The 16,766-nt window shown below is 44.6% G+C and overlaps 1 protein-coding gene across 1 annotated transcript in view; it reads right to left on the reverse strand.

Moving 5' to 3' along the window:
• Obsc (Obscurin) overlaps nucleotides 1-15,515 on the reverse strand; it is a 58,677-nt gene extending 43,162 nt beyond the window's left edge. The window contains exons 1-15 of the mRNA XM_028320385.1: nucleotides 15,427-15,515; nucleotides 14,826-15,016; nucleotides 14,144-14,299; nucleotides 13,586-13,706; nucleotides 12,216-12,376; nucleotides 11,214-11,389; nucleotides 8,655-8,823; nucleotides 7,987-8,105; nucleotides 6,839-7,444; nucleotides 6,603-6,704; nucleotides 5,392-6,213; nucleotides 4,093-4,374; nucleotides 3,533-3,766; nucleotides 2,709-2,898; nucleotides 410-588 (exon numbers count right to left, since the gene is read on the reverse strand). Of these exons, the coding sequence (XP_028176186.1) occupies nucleotides 410-588; nucleotides 2,709-2,898; nucleotides 3,533-3,766; nucleotides 4,093-4,374; nucleotides 5,392-6,213; nucleotides 6,603-6,704; nucleotides 6,839-7,444; nucleotides 7,987-8,105; nucleotides 8,655-8,823; nucleotides 11,214-11,389; nucleotides 12,216-12,376; nucleotides 13,586-13,706; nucleotides 14,144-14,299; nucleotides 14,826-15,016; nucleotides 15,427-15,489 (3,571 nt within the window). The 5' untranslated portion in view covers nucleotides 15,490-15,515. The remainder of the gene's footprint in view (nucleotides 1-409; nucleotides 589-2,708; nucleotides 2,899-3,532; nucleotides 3,767-4,092; nucleotides 4,375-5,391; nucleotides 6,214-6,602; nucleotides 6,705-6,838; nucleotides 7,445-7,986; nucleotides 8,106-8,654; nucleotides 8,824-11,213; nucleotides 11,390-12,215; nucleotides 12,377-13,585; nucleotides 13,707-14,143; nucleotides 14,300-14,825; nucleotides 15,017-15,426) is intronic.
• Nucleotides 15,516-16,766: the final 1,251 nt, after the last annotated feature.

The raw sequence follows: 16,766 nt of genomic DNA on the forward strand, positions 1-16,766 counted from the left end.
TGATCAGTATGGGCATGTATGGGAGTGCGCACACTACGCCGATTCGATTTGGCCGATTCTTCATACAATTTAAAATCGGGCACAACTATCGGCCAACTAAAAATCAACGGTGTGCGCCTACTCTTAATTTCGAAATTGCTTCATCGGGCGAAGTTACTTCTTACATTGAAATTACTACTGTCACGATTGCCATATGGCATTAAACTCGCCTTTTGTACCGATACTTACTATGTGTGTGCAATGAAGATTTTTAAATAAAAAAAAAATAGCAGAAGTAGCGTTTGTAACTTTATCTAAGGGGGCAGATTTTTTTACATTCTAAAATGAATCAAAGCTTACTATTAATTTAATATCCGTCCTGCACAAATTTCAGAACAAGCAACAGTGCAGAAGATCAGAAGACACTCACTGTGAATAGTAAGCTTGGCTTGCATAGCGGTCTCTCCAAGCTCGTTCTTGGCGGTGATGGCGTAGACACCGGCGTCGTCCACGCCCAGCTTCTTGATGGCAAGCGAGTGCGTCTCGGCCGCCTTGTCTTCGGAGATCTCGAAGTGCGAGGACGGCTTGATGACTAGGCCGTCTTTACTCCTGGGGGTTTGAAAATAGCGTATAGAGATTAGTTTTTTGTGCATATGTGTGTGAAACCGTCGTTTTCGAGACGCAAAATATTGCCGATCTATTTATTTATTTATTTATTAAAAGGCACAACCTAAAACATAAAGTAGCTAAAAACCTATGTTGATTTGACTACAATGTAGACAAATCAATTTAAAATGTTTCTTTAATCAGAACCGTTTTAGGTGCTGCAAAATAATTGTACGTAAGACCCAAGCAATTTAAAGTTGAAATTGTTGCGGGGCTAAATAAATGTATGGTGTATTTTTGCACCGATTAACTTCGAGGATAGGTACTTCAGATATGCCTTGGACGTTTTGTACCGTCACGATAACTTTCCATTTACTTGTTGTTGTTCTCGTAAAATTTCTAGTGAGAGAATGCATTCATGACAGATCAGAATATCACGCACTCACCACTAAACCTCGGCGATAGGGTTGGCGCTTACGTTAGCAATGAAAGTGGTCTGCTCGAAGGACATGGCCGTGACGTCACGGAGCCTCTCGAACTGTCCTCCTCACAGAGAGTATCATCACTCACCACTGAACCTCAGCGATGGGGTTGGCCCGCACGTTGGCGATGAAAATAGTCTCCTCGAAGGACATGGTCTTGACGTCAAGGAGCTTCTCAAACTGTCCTCCTAACAGAGAGTACCACAGCAATCACCACTGAATCTCAGCAATAGGGTTGCCCCGCACGCTAGTGATGAAAGTAGTCTCCTCAAAGGACTTGGTCTTGACGTCACGGAGCCCCTCGTGCTATCCTCCTAACACAGAGTACCACAGCACTCACCCTTGAACCTCGGCGATAGGGTTGGCGCGCACGTTAGCGATGAAGGTGGTGTCCTCGTAGGGCGCGGCGGTGACGTCATGCAGCCCCTCGATCTCAGGCCGCAGTAAGATGTCAAGCCACGCCAAGCTCTCGCCTACACCGTACTCATTCTTGGCCTGGATGACGTGAGGGAGCCTCTCGATCTGTTCTCCTAACAGACAGTATGAAGCACTTACCACTGAACCTCGGCGATAGGGTTGGCGCGCACGTTGGCGATGAAGGTGGTCTCCTCGAAGGACATGGCTATGACGTCACGAGCCCCCTCGATCTGTCCTCCTAACAGAGAGTATCATAGCACTCACAACTGAACCTCGGCGATGGGGTTGGCGCGCACGTTGGCGATGAAGGTGGTCTCCTCGTAGGGCGCGGCGGTGACGTCATGCAGCCCTTCGATCTCGGGCCGCAGCAGAATGTCGAGCCGCGCCGAGCTCTCGCCTTTACCTTACTCGTTCTTAGCCTGGATGACGGCACGGAGTCCCACGATATGTCTTCCTAACAGAGAGTATCACAGCACTCACCATTGAACTTCAGCGATGGGGTTGGCGCGCACGTTGGCGATGAAGGTGGTTTCCTCGTAGGGCGCGCGGCGGTGACGTCATGTAGCCCCTCTATCTCAGGCCGCAGTAAGATGTCGAGCCGCGCTGAGCTCTCGCCAACGCCGTACTCGTTCTTGGCCTGGATGACGTCACGGTGCCCCTCGTGCTATCCTCCTAACAGAGAGTATCATCACTCACCATTGAACCTCGGCGATGGGGTTGGCTCGTACGTTGGCGACGAAGGTGGTCTCCTCGTAGGGCGCGGCGGTGACGTCATGCAGCCCCTCGATCTCAGGCCGCAGTAGGATGTCGAGCCGCGCCGAGCTCTCGCCTTTACCTTACTCGTTCTTAGCCTGGATGACGTCACGGAGTTCCTCGATGTGTCCTCCTAACAGAGAGTATCACAGCACTCACCATTGAACTTCAGCGATGGGGTTGGCGCGCACGTTGGCGATGAAGGTGGTTTCCTCGTAGGGCGCGGCGGTGACGTCATGCAGCCCCTCGATCTGGCCTTCTATCTACCAAACAGCATGACAGCACTCTCCTCCTAACAGAGTATGACAGCACTCACCATTGAACCTCGGCGATAGGGTTGGCGCGCACGTTGGCGATGAAGGTGGTGTCCTTAAAGGACTTGATCGTGACGTCACGAACCCCCTCAATCTGGCCTCCTACCAGACAGCATGACAGCACTCTCCTTCAAACAGAGAGTATGACAGCACTCACCATTGAACCTCGGCGATAGGGTTGGCGCGCACGTTGGCGATGAAGGTGGTCTCCTCGTAGGGCGCCGCGGTGACGTCATGCAGCCCCTCGATCTCAGGCCGCAGTAAGATGTCGAGCCGCGCCGAGCTCTCGCCAACGCCGTACTCGTTCTTGGCACGGATCGTGTACACACCGGTATCAGCGTGACGACCTGGATTATGACATACATCATTATTATCATCATCAACAGCCCTTTACAGTCCACAGCTGGACTATGAGCCTCCTCCACTATAGTGGAGGGTTTTTCCATAATCCTCACGCTTGGCAGGCGGGTTGGAGATCGCAGTTTAAAAGATTGATGTTTTTCAGAGAGCGCTGCTGCCCGTTCTCTGTTTGATGTGTAGTCCCTTAGTCGCCTCTTACGACTCCCGTGGGAAGAGTAGGGGTTGGTAACAAATGTATTCTACTCTGCCGTCACCACACGGCTTGACACACCATTATGACATATAGTATGTGTCAATATTATAGATAGGTGGTATTTTAGAGAGATGGCTCAAAACTGACTATACAAGAAATTACAAAAACTACAACAGCTGATTTGAGGTCATCTTATAACTTGTCATTTTTTATTTTAGAGTGTCCATAAAGAGCATTTTAATGCTTGGAGTATTCCAACCCAAATAACAGAAGAAGAAAGAGCATTCCTTTGCAGTATAATTTAAATCCATCTGGCCAGCATGGGGAGTGTAGGCCATATTCTGCATTTGGTCCTAGTGCACACCGCGTGAAGTATGACCGGCTCGCGCTGCATCAACCACTGTGCTTCATTATTATGTATAACTCACCAGTAGGGATATTGAGCGTGAAGACACACTCGTTCAGGCCGTGGTCAATAGGCGTGGATTGCACATCAGCCACTAAGGTCGCATCGGGGACCAATTCCCGTCCATCAAGCAACCAGGATACATGCGGTAGTGGGTCAGCCGTGCATACAGCACGAAGAGTGACGGGCTCGCGTTGCATCACACGTTGGGCTTCTAGTGGGCTCGTGAAGATTGGCTTGCGGTAGTCACTCGCAGCTGCGAAAAAAAAAGCTTGTAAATATTATGATCTATCATGAACAAGATGATTCTAGAAGTTGCAGCGATGGGAATTTTCGTGTCTCACTATGATTTCTGTTACCTGAGTAGGTTTGATTTGCCTCAGTTATGAAGCAATTAAGAAGCAAAAAATAATGGTAATTTGTTTTCAAATCTCGATAATCAATATTTAAGAGATAGTTTGAGACCCTGGAAAAAACAGGATGGTTTTTCCCGGTTATTTGAAGGGTGCTCGTTATTACTCTATCTGAGAAACGTTTTTTTAAAACCTGTTAACTAAGCATTACACAAGTACTTCAACTCACGTTGCACACTCAGCTGAGCTTGCTGCACCTTCTTGCCAAGATCGTTGCTCACTTCACACTCCCATTTGCCGGCGTCCTTCATGTCCACCTTGTCTATGACCAGTTTATGCAGACCGCCGTCGTTTGTGATCTGTACTCTCTTGGAGGGCTTGACCTCTTTGCCGTCGTGCAGCCAACGCACAGCAGGCGCGGGATTCCCGTTGACCTCAACCGTGTAGGTCAGAGGCAAAGACTCGAACGCGGTGCTATCCGACATGGAACTGTCTTTGATTGTGGGGGGTGCTGCAATGGTTGAAGGTGATAATGTAGTTTTGCATCAAGATCTGTTTTATTTATGAGCTTTATTTGAAAAGAAAATGCTTCGTAAAATTAAAATTTTTTCATATAGACAAAATATTAATTAATATTGTTTTCTTTAAAGACAAAATAGAGGCTCTTTTATTTAATTATGCTTTTAAGTAGTTTATGACCGTAGATAATCCTGAAACGTCTATAATATTTATATCATACAAAATAATATTATGTCACCATAATAAACTGCAAACATTCAGATTTTCATTGCACTGTCCTAATGTGGAAAATATATACAAAAGAAAGAAAAAAAAACATAGAAAGACCCTCGACGAAAGCGATCACTGAAGCTCCTAAAAGAAAAACCTTTTATTATTTACGATAAACACAGTAGAATAGAAAAGAATTGCAAAATATACAGCAGTTATATCGAAACTTACGGCAGAAGAGACGGATACTCACCAATACGACTGTTCGAAATAAAACAGAGTATACATGTACAAGGAGAGTTGTGTCGAGTTCTTTGTGAATACTTACCACTTCCGATGGATTACAAAATAGTACAAAACTAGGAACTTACATATAAAACATCATGCGGCATTAATCATGCAAAAAGTATAAAATTTGGTATACCTTGATGATGTGATGATTGTCTCGATCCTTCTAATATCTCTGTCTCGGGGCAGTCCAAGTATTAGTATGCCAGAAGGGAATGTTATTACGCATGCGCGCTAAAACAAACATACGACAGAGCATTAGTAAAGTACAATGATGCTACATCGCTAGTCAATGATGATGATCTGACATTTTCCTAGTTACTCGATAATTTAACTGACGGTACATAAGCGGAAAACAACAGATCACTGTTAAGTATTTGTAAAATAATTTAAAGTTTATGTTTATAAAGCAACACATTACCCCAAACCGACATTGCGTAGCGTTACGTTATCAAATGCCAGCCTCTTTCGTTAAGAGTCCCCCGTAATACTTTATAGACTTGAAATTTACCTTTTTCTTCTTCGTGTGACAGAATATCGTCAAGAATGCTCCTTTGTCTCTGACTTCGTCTCAACAGCGCTTCTAAGTCGTCGTCCACTTCTTCTTCCTCTACAATAAACAATTTCGATCCTTGCTTCTTCTTTTTCTCTACCGTCGTTTCGGTCACGTCTTTCGTTATATTATCTAAATTCTTCAAGGGCCCTAATACTAATTCTTCATAAATTCTATTTTTAACATCATCTATCTTCTCATCCACAGATTTGATTTCGTTTTCGTCAAATTCCTTCGAGATATGTATGAGTCGCTCTGTGATATCATTCTCGTAGACTTTTTGAGATTTCTCTCGGACAATAAATGATTCGTCTCCCTCATCAGTGAAATAGTCTTCTTTGAACGAGGATTGACGTACATAAGAATCTTTGCTGAACACTTTCTTTGTATCATCGATATCGAAAATAGATTTAGAAAGGTCTTCGATAGAGATTTCTCGTGAGAGTGGTGAGCTCTGCCAGCTCATCTCGTCTTCTGACATTGACATAATCGAGATTGTTCTGTTATGACTCTGTCTTCCGCATCTAGAGTTATTGTCAGCTTCAGAATCTGTCTGTGGTTCTTCAATGATTCCGTACGTCCCTCGCCTCACGTGATCAGGTATTGTGTAATATCCCATATCAGTTAAGAAATAACTATGGCTGGCTATCTCTTCGACCTCTAAGGAAGTTGAGTGAGGTTTGGTCGGCTGGATTATCCTCCTGCCTTCAAATTCGTCATCATCATCGTAATAAACGGCAGTGGAGGTCATTTTGTGTAAAGTGCGCGTTTCGGCTGGACCTACCAGTTAAAATAGTATTATGTTGATTTCGATACAACAATCATTTAAAGATTGGATTAGACATGCGATGTGGTCAATGCGTTACGATTTCTATTTATTTCTTAGAAGATTTAAGCAATCTGGTGGATGGTGGTTAGTGTAAAGGGGTACCTACAGAGGCTTACCTATCAGCTCAAATATAATATTTTTAAAAGCTTTTGTTGGAGTCGAATTGCTAAGAATCGATGATAATTTTTGACTCCCAAATTATTTGAATTTGTTAAATATACCTATGTATAAAATGGCCCAGTGACTTTCGGTAGAGCTGATCTGTGTAACAGTGCAGGCACCCCATCAGGATAAAAATGAGGTTAAAATTGGGAAGAGAAGGAGGAAGCCGCATACTGACCTGTGATGATGGCGCCGTGGGCCCGCGAGCTGCTGACCTTAGACATTACAATCGACCCGTCGTCGCCCGTCTTGAACGTGGTTACTGTTTCGAACACTCGGCCTAAACAACAAAGCACACTTGGAAGGTTAACAACACGGAAGCATGCAACAGTGTACGCGAAAACGTGAGATTCTCGCAGACTAGAAGCTGTTCGCTAATTGAAGATAAGCGTGAAGCGGTAAACGAGTTTATACCTTCAGTTTCAGCACTTAAAGGTTCTTCTGTAACAGACTGTTTTTTAACCGATTTACGTTTGGGCGTCTTGATGTCCTCGTCTATCGGTACTTCCTCGATAACTTCGGCTTGCGTGCGAGTCTTCTTGCCCGCCTGGGGTTCGGTGTCAACTTCTTCAATAATGGGTTGTTTGTTCTGCTCGTTGTGGTTCTCATCCCATATCGACTTTTCTTCGGCAACCTCTGGTTCAGACACAGATTTTCTGGCTTGGTTCCCTTTTGGCGCGTCCACTTCTTCGACCTTGGGTTTCTTGGCAAGACCATCATCATCTACGTCATCCCAAATGGACTTCTCTTCAATAGTTTCGGGTTCGGTCACCGACTTCTGGGCTTTGATTGGTGCTGGTGTTTTGACATCTTCAACCTTAGTCTTTTTGACAGCGTCTTCCTCTACATCATCCCAGAATGACTTCTCCTCGGCCTCTTCTGGTTTGGTCTTCCCCTTCTCTGCCTTTTTCTTTTCTCCAGTATCCACTTTCTCTTCTACCAGTTTTTTACTCGATTTGCTATCTTCCTCGATTTCATTTTCGACAATGTTTTCTTTTGTGAATGAATGAACTTCTCTCGCTATAATGATGGAATGAAAAAAGGGCAATGATAAAAATGTTCAATCAAAATGGGGTACAAAGGACGACACAAATGATCAGTGCGGGACACAGTGCATTATGTTCGTAAGTGCATTCTACAGCATTCTAGTCTATTGAATGCTTGTGGGTAAACTTTGACCAGATTTGTATGGTATCTAGGGACACCACAACAAAACGTGCGGTATGATGCAGTAACTAATCACTCATACTGTTAATTCAAACTACTACTTTACCGGACTCTTTCCAGCGAAGTGCCATTCAGTGATGCGGTCACTGAACCTATGTAGTTGAGTGTGTAGTGTAATATACTTTACCATAGTTGTGTGTTTGTGTGTAAAGGTGTGTGTAAGTGTTGTGTATAACCTGTGTAAACTCTAGTTCTCTATTATAAACTTCACTAGAATTAAACATTGATCAATATAATTTGAATAATAAATGCATCCTCATAATTTTACTGCAATTTTGAATTCTATGGCCCTAGTCTCAACGTTGTGTTTCCTTCGTTGTTCGAGTAATACTCACTATGTATGGTGACAGTGCTCTTGGAAGAGACGCTTCCCATCTCGTTTTCGGCGCGCACTTCGTATTCGCCGCCATCTTCCTCCTTCACAAGGGTCACGGTTAGGTGGTAGTTCTCCAATCTGTGAAATGGCGTTATTTTCATTGTGATTCAGCTCGACAGAGATATGTAGTCTAAGGGATTCCAGAGCAACTAAATGGCTAGACGAAATTATCTTAGGGCTAATGAATCAATGGAGGCTACCAAATTTGCGGACAGCTGGCTAATACAGAGTATTACAGAGGCGACAACTGATGAGTGCTAAAACAGATGGAGCACTATTTACATTTTCATTCATCAGCTTGACGCCTCAACTAGTGACCTTAAATTCAGTAACCCTCATTGCAAAGGAACTTGAATCTGAAGAACGAGTTTGAGCAACAACCATTTGATAGATGTACCTACGTTTTAACTAAACGGTGACTTCAGTTGAGGAGACAAGAGTGACCTGAAGAAATGCTTTCCAAGTAGTTATAGTAGAGTAAGAGATACCCGATGCCGCGATGGTGTGATTTGACAGAATTTTTATCCTACAGTTACTGTAATCTTTTGAACGAGAAACCAAGGGACACTAAACTTGGTAATCTGTGAATGTTTGCTCTACTAATTAGTTCTTCCGAACGAGCCTCACCTGTTGGAGTCCCTCTCGATCTTGATGCGCGCGTCGGTGGTGACGTCACGTCCGTCCTTGAACCAGCGCAGCTTGGGCTCGGGGCAGCCCTCCACCTCGACTTCTAGCTTGAGCGTGCTGCCTGCATCCACCGTCATGTCCACCAGGCTCTTGGTGAAGCGAGGCTTTCCTGGGAGATGTACAAAATTTTATCTAAACATCCTGGACTGCATCTCACTTAACACCAGGTGCGCTTGCGGTTAAATACCTGCCTTGTCTAAATATATAAAAGGAGAAACTGACTGACTGACAGACCAACGGACAGCCTAAACGGCTAAACGTAGGCACTTGAAATTTGGAAGGGACGTAGCTTAGGTACCGTAGAGGTGCACTAAGAAAGGAATTCCCGAAATTCCCACGGGAACGGGAAAAAGCGGGAAAATCCTTTTGTATGAAAAATCTAAACCGCTTAAGTTAGACGCTTGAAATTTGGCATGCAGGTACCTTAGTAAATTTAAAGCTTAGTTACAACAGGATATTGCAAAATTCCCACGGGAACGGGAGTTAGCGGGAAAAAACATTTGTATGAAAAAATCTAAACCGCGTAAGATAGATGAAGGGGGTAAAACGGGATCCACGCGTACGAAGTCGCGGGCGGCCTCTAGTCATGCATAAAAAACATTAATATTATATGCCACGATAGCCGAACGGTGAAGGGGTCGGACTGGCCGACTCGTGATCCGGGGAACGCGGGTTCGGTCCCCGCCGCCGCTCGACTATTGTGGTGAGCTCACTCGTGATACAAGCATATTTAGCTTAGTACGAGGGGCTAACGGGACTATTAGTAAGACCTTTAAAAAAATAGTGGCCGACGAGGCAGCAAGGTTCTGGAGTAGAGGCCGCGTACCGGAAAACGCAGGGGACGTCTACTGACAAGGTCTACCGATAACCTCATTAAGGTAGCAGGTAGGCGCTAGATGCAGGCCGCTACCAACCGGGCTATGTGGAAATCATTGGGATAGAGCTATGTTCAGCAGTGGACGTCCTGTGGCTGAAACGATGATGATTTACATGCGTTTGAGACACATGTGTATCGGCCACACCGTTGCTCTTACGCGAGTGACGTCATTGAGGCCGCGCCTGCGCGAGTCAGTTAACATGCGTATGACCTAGGTGGCTACGCTATGTTTCAAAAGTCCAAAAAGAGTACATCATCATTTCAGCCATAGGACGTCCACTGCTGAACATAGGCCCTAAAATGACTTCCACATCGCACGGTTGGTAGCGGCTTGCATCCAGCGCCGTCCTGCTACCTTTATCAGGTCGTCGGTCCACCTTGTGGGTGGACGTCCCTCGCTGTGTTTTCCGGAACGTGGCCACCACTCCAGAACCTTGCTGCCCCATCGGCCGACAGTTCTGCGTACTATGTGCCCTGCCCATTGCCACTTCAGCTTGCTAATCCGTCGGGCTATGTCAGTGACTTTAGTTCGTTTACGGATCTCCTAATTGAAATATAAATAAATAAATATCCTTGGACATTTTACACTGTGCTTCTAGTCCCAAACTAAGCAAAGCTTGTACAGTCGCAGAATGAAAAGGTTCGTCACCTTAGTGTCGGTTTTCGCTTGCACTAGGTACAAAACCTGCCAACATAACGTGCAAGAAACAGTGCTGCTAACATTTAAATAAATATGACGTTTGCTAACAAATAAGGTTTTGCTTGTTTATTTTTCTATCCCATCAGTGCAATGCAATGATGACATTGACCAATTGACAATAGTTTTTTTTATTTAATAGAAATAATAATGGCAGGTTGAACCAACAAGAAGGTTTTAGTTTATCAATCATAATAATCTTCTTGACAAGATAAATCGTCAAACAACTTTGATCTGAATAATTTTGAACTTTACTGACGAACAGTTAAAGACTATTATCTCTAACTCGAGATTATTCTGTAACATATGTAGTTTCAAAAGGTAATATGTGCTCGCGATTCGTTGAAGGAATCAATTTGAAAACTGACGAACCTTTTCATTCCGTGACTGTACTATGGGTACTAGACAACGGATATAAACATACTTAAATACTGTTTTTTTTGTAAATACATACTTATTATACACTAGCTTTCCGCCCGCGGCTTCGCCCGCGTGGAATTTTGTCTGTCACAGAAAAACTTTATCGCGCGCGTCCCTGTTTCAAAAACCGGGATAAAAACTATCCTATGTTCTTTCCCGGGACTCAAACTATCTCTATGCCAAATTTCATCAAAATCGGTTGCGAGGTTTAAGCGGGAAAGTGTAACAGACAGACAGACAGACAGACAGAGTTACTTTCGCATTTATAATATTAGTTGGGATAGAAAACACCCAGTCCAATACAAACAAATATGTTCATGCACACAAATGTTTGTACTGTGCGGGAATCGAACCCGCTACCTCCGGAATAGTAGTCCGTTTCGAACCACTACACCAAACGGCCGACTAATTTCTGATTTGATCTCGTAAAGAAACACCGAGAATAGTCCATCCGAGCGACTTTCAAAAAGTGTACGTTTGCCCTCTATTTGTCAAAAGAACTCACTGTTGACAGTGAATGTAGCGTGGCACTCGTCCTGGCCCAGCTCGTTGCTGACGCGGCAGCTGTAGCGGCCGGCGTACTCAGCCGCCACTTCTTTGAGGATGAGCTTGTGCGAGCTGCCGCTATCCACGCGAGTGAACACTGACTTCTTCTCAGTGATCTCCACATCTCCCAGGTACCTGTTTCGTAACGGTAATGTTTAATTCTGATATTCCTAAGGATATATTTAGGGTGTGGATACATGTCTACGGTGCGGCACCAGTCACAGTGTTATGGCACGGAAAATAGTGTAGCGTCACAGCGGCATGCCTTGTCGCATTGCGGTGACATACGCCGCACGGTTTTGTTGTTCATATTTGGGCTTCATATTTGCTCTTAAAATGACCTCGGTCATGGTTCGTTAAAAAAGGTGACATCATTAAACTTCTACGTCAGCACGTGTTCACACAAAAGCTGCGCACGCGCAACCGGCAATGACATTGACATATTATGACGCGACAGAGTAAACAAATCAAATCTGAAAGTCTTGCTGATGTTTGACATTTCAAAAACACCCTCCCGTGCCGCTTCCATACCTCAGACACTGAGTTAAGCGCTAGAGCTATAAGTAGTGTGTAGTGTTTATGCTTGTATTGTACTCGCCACTTGACGCTGGGCTCGGGGTAGGCTTCTAAAGACACGGTGAACTCGACGTTGACGCTGCCTTCACTGGCGGTGACGTCATTGAGCTCCTGCGTGAACACAGCACGCGTCCATTGCGGTGCCGTGGATGTTGCGGATCTAAAGCCTGGTCCGTGAGCACGTAGAATTTTGTGCAATGACCCCAAGCTACCCATCTTTATCGCTCGCGCGTAATTATATTGCTGTTGCGACTGTGCGACGGGCGCCCGCAGTGAGTGTGCGAGCGCGACAGCAACATAATTTCGCGCGAGCGATAAGGATGGGGTCATTGGACAAAATTCTACGTGCTCACGGACCAGGCTTTAGTACACGTTATGTACTCACCACTTGACGCTGGGCTCGGGGTAGGCATCCACAGACACGGTGAACTCGACGTTGACGCTGCCTTCACTGGCGGTGACGTCACTGAGCTTCTGCGTGAACACGGGCGCGCTTCGCACGTTAAGCCGGCACGCGTCCGTGGCAGTGCCGTGGATGTTGCGGATCTGGGTACATAAATAAATAAATAAATCATTGGCCAATTTCACACAGCGCCAGCTAGCCCCAAAGTAAGCAACTTAATGCTTGTGTTATGGGTGCTAGCGTAACGGATATACAACTTATATACTTTTTTATAAATACATACATATTATACATAGTCACACCCAGACCCGTCACAGAAATTAAAATTCATCATTTCAATTTCTGCCCGGCCGGGAATCGAACCCGGGACCTCTCGGCATAGTAGTCCGTTCAGAACCACTACACCAAACGGCCGACATACACGTTATTTATTAAACTTTTTGTTTTTAGTCGCATTATACAGTCAACGATGGCCGTTGGGGCAGGAAAGTTCTCGAGTGGCGACCACGGGCTGGAAGACGTAGCGTGGGCAGGCCTCCTACTAGGTGGACCGACGATCTGGTAAAGGTCGAAGAGCCTGGAGGCAGCGCAGGACCGTTCATTGTGGAAAACCTTGGGGGAGGCCTTTGTCCAGCAGTGGACGTCATTTGGCTGAGACGACGGTACAGTCAACATCAGTAGGTCAGACAAGTGGCACTTTTTTGATCGAATCGAATATAGAATCCGTTGTAGCTACATACAAAAAAGGCCTTCGGCCATCTTTTGAGATTATAACTGTCACATTTTTCCACTTGTCTAGGGGGGCTGGTCATTTAATCTCCACCGCAGAAGCACATCACTCTCCCTCTCTAATTTACTAAGGCTGAGTTGCACCAATTTACTGTGCGTAACTTTAATAATAACCGAGGCTTTTTTGTGGAGTTTGACAGATTTTTGACGTTTTTTAAGTTGCCTCAAGACACTGAGAGGTAAATAAGTAGTTAATATTATTCATGATAATTCATGTATTTCCTCTGCCATTTTCCGCAGTTTGGCACCTCACGTCACATCATTTTACCGAAGTCAGCCCTATAGCTTCGGCGCAGTGCCGATCACTGACGTTTGTCAACAAAATGGTGCTTGACTCTTGAGACAGGCTAAATTACACCATATTGTTAATGACATTGAGCATACATTTTTTTAAATACCTTCGCGAAGTAAAACTTCTGTACGTAGTACTTATTATTATTCTGTGCTACCACTTAGTAAAAGACATCTTGTTATGAAATATCCTGAATTTTATGACTTCGAACTTGAATAGAACAAACCAAAAAAGTATTACAAAATCTAAAATAAGCTAAATTGTTATTTACCTCGCAGGAGTATTCTCCAGCGTCGGCGCGAGCAGCAGAGGTGATCACGAGCTGGTGCGCGTTGCCTGATGACGTCATCTTTACAGCAGATGACTCCGTCAGTTCCGTCTTGTTCTTGAACCTAAAGATAAAATTTCTAGGTAAAATAGCTTATAGATTTGCATAATGTAGACTGCGTAACTTTGAGTAAGCAGGAAGGGAGTGCCAGAAGACTGACTACAAGAGACTACGGTACTACGAAGCTACAGCCGTAGCATTTGTAGCAATTGTAGCTACGAAGACTACGCTCTTAGAATAGACCGCTACAAGAAAATTCTTTAGTATACATATTTTGGAGTGCATAATGAAATATTTTGACAAAATATAAGTTTTCCCTTTTCGTTTTAAAACTAGATCGAAATCATAAAGAAAACTTGTCACTACGCTTTTGCGTACAATTTTTTTATTAAATTTTAAATTTACTAGTTACTAGACATTTTGGTCTCAATTTCTGACTAAAACCATTAATTGATTTCTTTATAGGCTCTTTCAAATCTTTCATTTTGTAAATGTGCTTACCATTTGACAGTAGGCGCAGGCTCGGCCTCGGTCTCCAGCTTGAAGGTGACAGTTTCCTTCTCCTCGCAGACCTTGCTTTCACCGAGCTTCTTGACGATGCGCGGCGGTGACGTCACGTGCCACTGCCAGAAGTCCGAGCACTGGTTCACTTCGTTCCTGGACAAGTAGAATATACAATTTGAGTTTAATAAATATCATATTTTATTTCAGCTCTTTTGTAAAGACGCATGTTATAAATGGTGTCAATGTATCATCAACAGATCTGTTCCTCCCATCATTTAGGATTAAATTTACCGTGACTTGAATAAGATGACAAACACTTGTAAGCTTACAAAACAGGTCCAAAGCGCTTACATGTTTAAAAATAAAAAACATGTCAATATAAGTGTCACAAAATTTTATTTAAGTTAATCCATAATAAATTGTTAGTTGGCTATTCAGACTGTATGACCATTATAACTATCAAGGCGCAGTTACAGTATGCGCTAATTTGATCGAACCAGACAGTGTAAACACGCAGTTCAATTCGTTTCGCCGTGTGTCGGCCATACTTCTATGCGCTCGATCAAGTTCGTGCATTGTGTAAACTGCGCCATCATAATTTCAGCCCATGGCATTTTCATCCACCTCTGCGTTTTTAATCTTACAATTGATATTATAAAAAAGAAAGAAAATGACTCACTTAGCAACAACAGAATACGAGCCGCTGTCCGTGAGCTTGGCGTCGCTGATGATGATCTTGTACACCTCGTCGGACTCCTTGACGATCTTCACGCGGTCCGAGCTCTTGATCTCCACGCCGTCCTTGTAGAAGGACACCTCGGGGGCCGGCTGGCCTTCGATCTCGATGGTCACCGTGTGGGTGGAGCCGAGCTGGTGATAAGGACATAAAAGTTTAGAATATTCGTTTGTTTCTACTATTAGACTGTCAGAACAGAATTAACGAGTGAAGATTTCGTAAAGGTTGACCATATCAATTTGTTCAACCTTCACTAATTAGTTCTTTTTGACACCCAAACTGTAAATCTTGGCTACACCGTTAGTAGGAAGTACTTTAAACCCCTATTTCACATACAGTGTAACCTTATCTTAACTTCTGGTTTGGTCCATCTGTTTCACAGATTGCTAGTGACAGAAAAATTGTACTAGAGACGTACAGTCAACAGCACATTAGACTCATTTTTGTTGCATGATCGCACATAATACACATAAAATTTTAGCTTGATGTGCGACAACACAATTAGGTCCCCTACGCACCCCTTTTAAGGTCCTCGACAACTCACCATGCAGGTCTGGTTGTCGATCTTCTTCTTGATCTTGGGCGCGGCCTTGACGATGAGCTGCATGGTGGTGGAGTCTTCGCCCAGCTCGTTGGCGGTCACGTGGTACGATCACAAGCTACATGCTCTAGTGGTCTTCCTATAGGAACCTGTGTAGCCCCTACTGTCCCCTACTCACCATGCAGGTCTGGTTGTGGATCTTCTTGATCTTGGGCGCGGCCTTGACGATGAGCTGCATGGTGGTGGAGTCTTCTCCCAGCTCGTTGGTGGTCACGTGGTACGATCACCAGCAACTTGCTCTAATGAGGGCTATCGTTTTTATACTTAACAGTTGGCACCCCTGGCGATTGACAGGACCTTACTCTACAGTGGCGCCATCTTGATGAGTACAATTGCGATAGTCCTCTTACCACTTTAGCGCTCACCACTTGGTGCCACTGTTTTCGCTACTAGCAAGTGACAGGACCTTACTCTACAGTGGCGCTAAACTGGTGAGCGCTAAAACGATAGCCTTCATTGTCTTCCTATAGGAACCTGTGTAGTCCCCTACTGTCCCCTACTCACCATGCAGGTCTGGTTGTCGATCTTCTGCTTGATCTTGGGCGCGGCCTTGACGATGAGCTGCATGGTGGTGGAGTCTTCTCCCAGCTCGTTGGCGGTCACGTGATACGATCACAAGCTACATGCTCTAGTGGTCTTCCTATAGGAACCTGTGTAGTCCCCTACTGTCCCCTACTCACCATGCAGGTCTGGTTGTCGATCTTCTGCTTGATCTTGGGCGCGGCCTTGACGATGAGCTGCATGGTGGTGGAGTCTTCTCCCAGCTCGTTGGCGGCGGTCACGTGGTACGTGCCTGCGTCGGCCGCGCTCACGTTCTTGATCACTAGCGACATGCTCTCGTCGTCTTCGTATAGGAACCTGGAGGCAATAGTAAAATGGGAATAAGGTGGGAGTCAGTAGTGTTCCTTGTATAGTAAAGTAGGAATGAGGTGGGTGCGAGTGTCTTCCCTTGTGGGATGCCACAGATATTAAGCTTATTGCTTGCATTTTTTCCTATCGTAGATAGTAAGATGGATGGAGCACTACATCACGCTCGCATCGCTGAAACGCTGTCATCGACGACATTTCATAGTTTTGTATGTAAGCTACTAGCAGGCGTACACCAAAAGCAATACTATTTTATTATACTATGACCAAAACCAAAAGTATAATGACGGTCTATGAATCTATGCTTCCGTGGACAGTAGACCTAAGATTACATTTCAATCTTTTCGGAAATGTAAATGCTATCTTTGGCCTACTATCCAAGGAAAAACAACATATTTTAGCCGACATTAAACATG

This window comes from Ostrinia furnacalis, unplaced genomic scaffold (genome assembly GCF_004193835.3).
Source record: "Ostrinia furnacalis isolate ACB-3 unplaced genomic scaffold, ASM419383v2 OfSCF0416, whole genome shotgun sequence".
NCBI classification, from domain to species: Eukaryota; Metazoa; Arthropoda; class Insecta; order Lepidoptera; family Crambidae; genus Ostrinia; species Ostrinia furnacalis.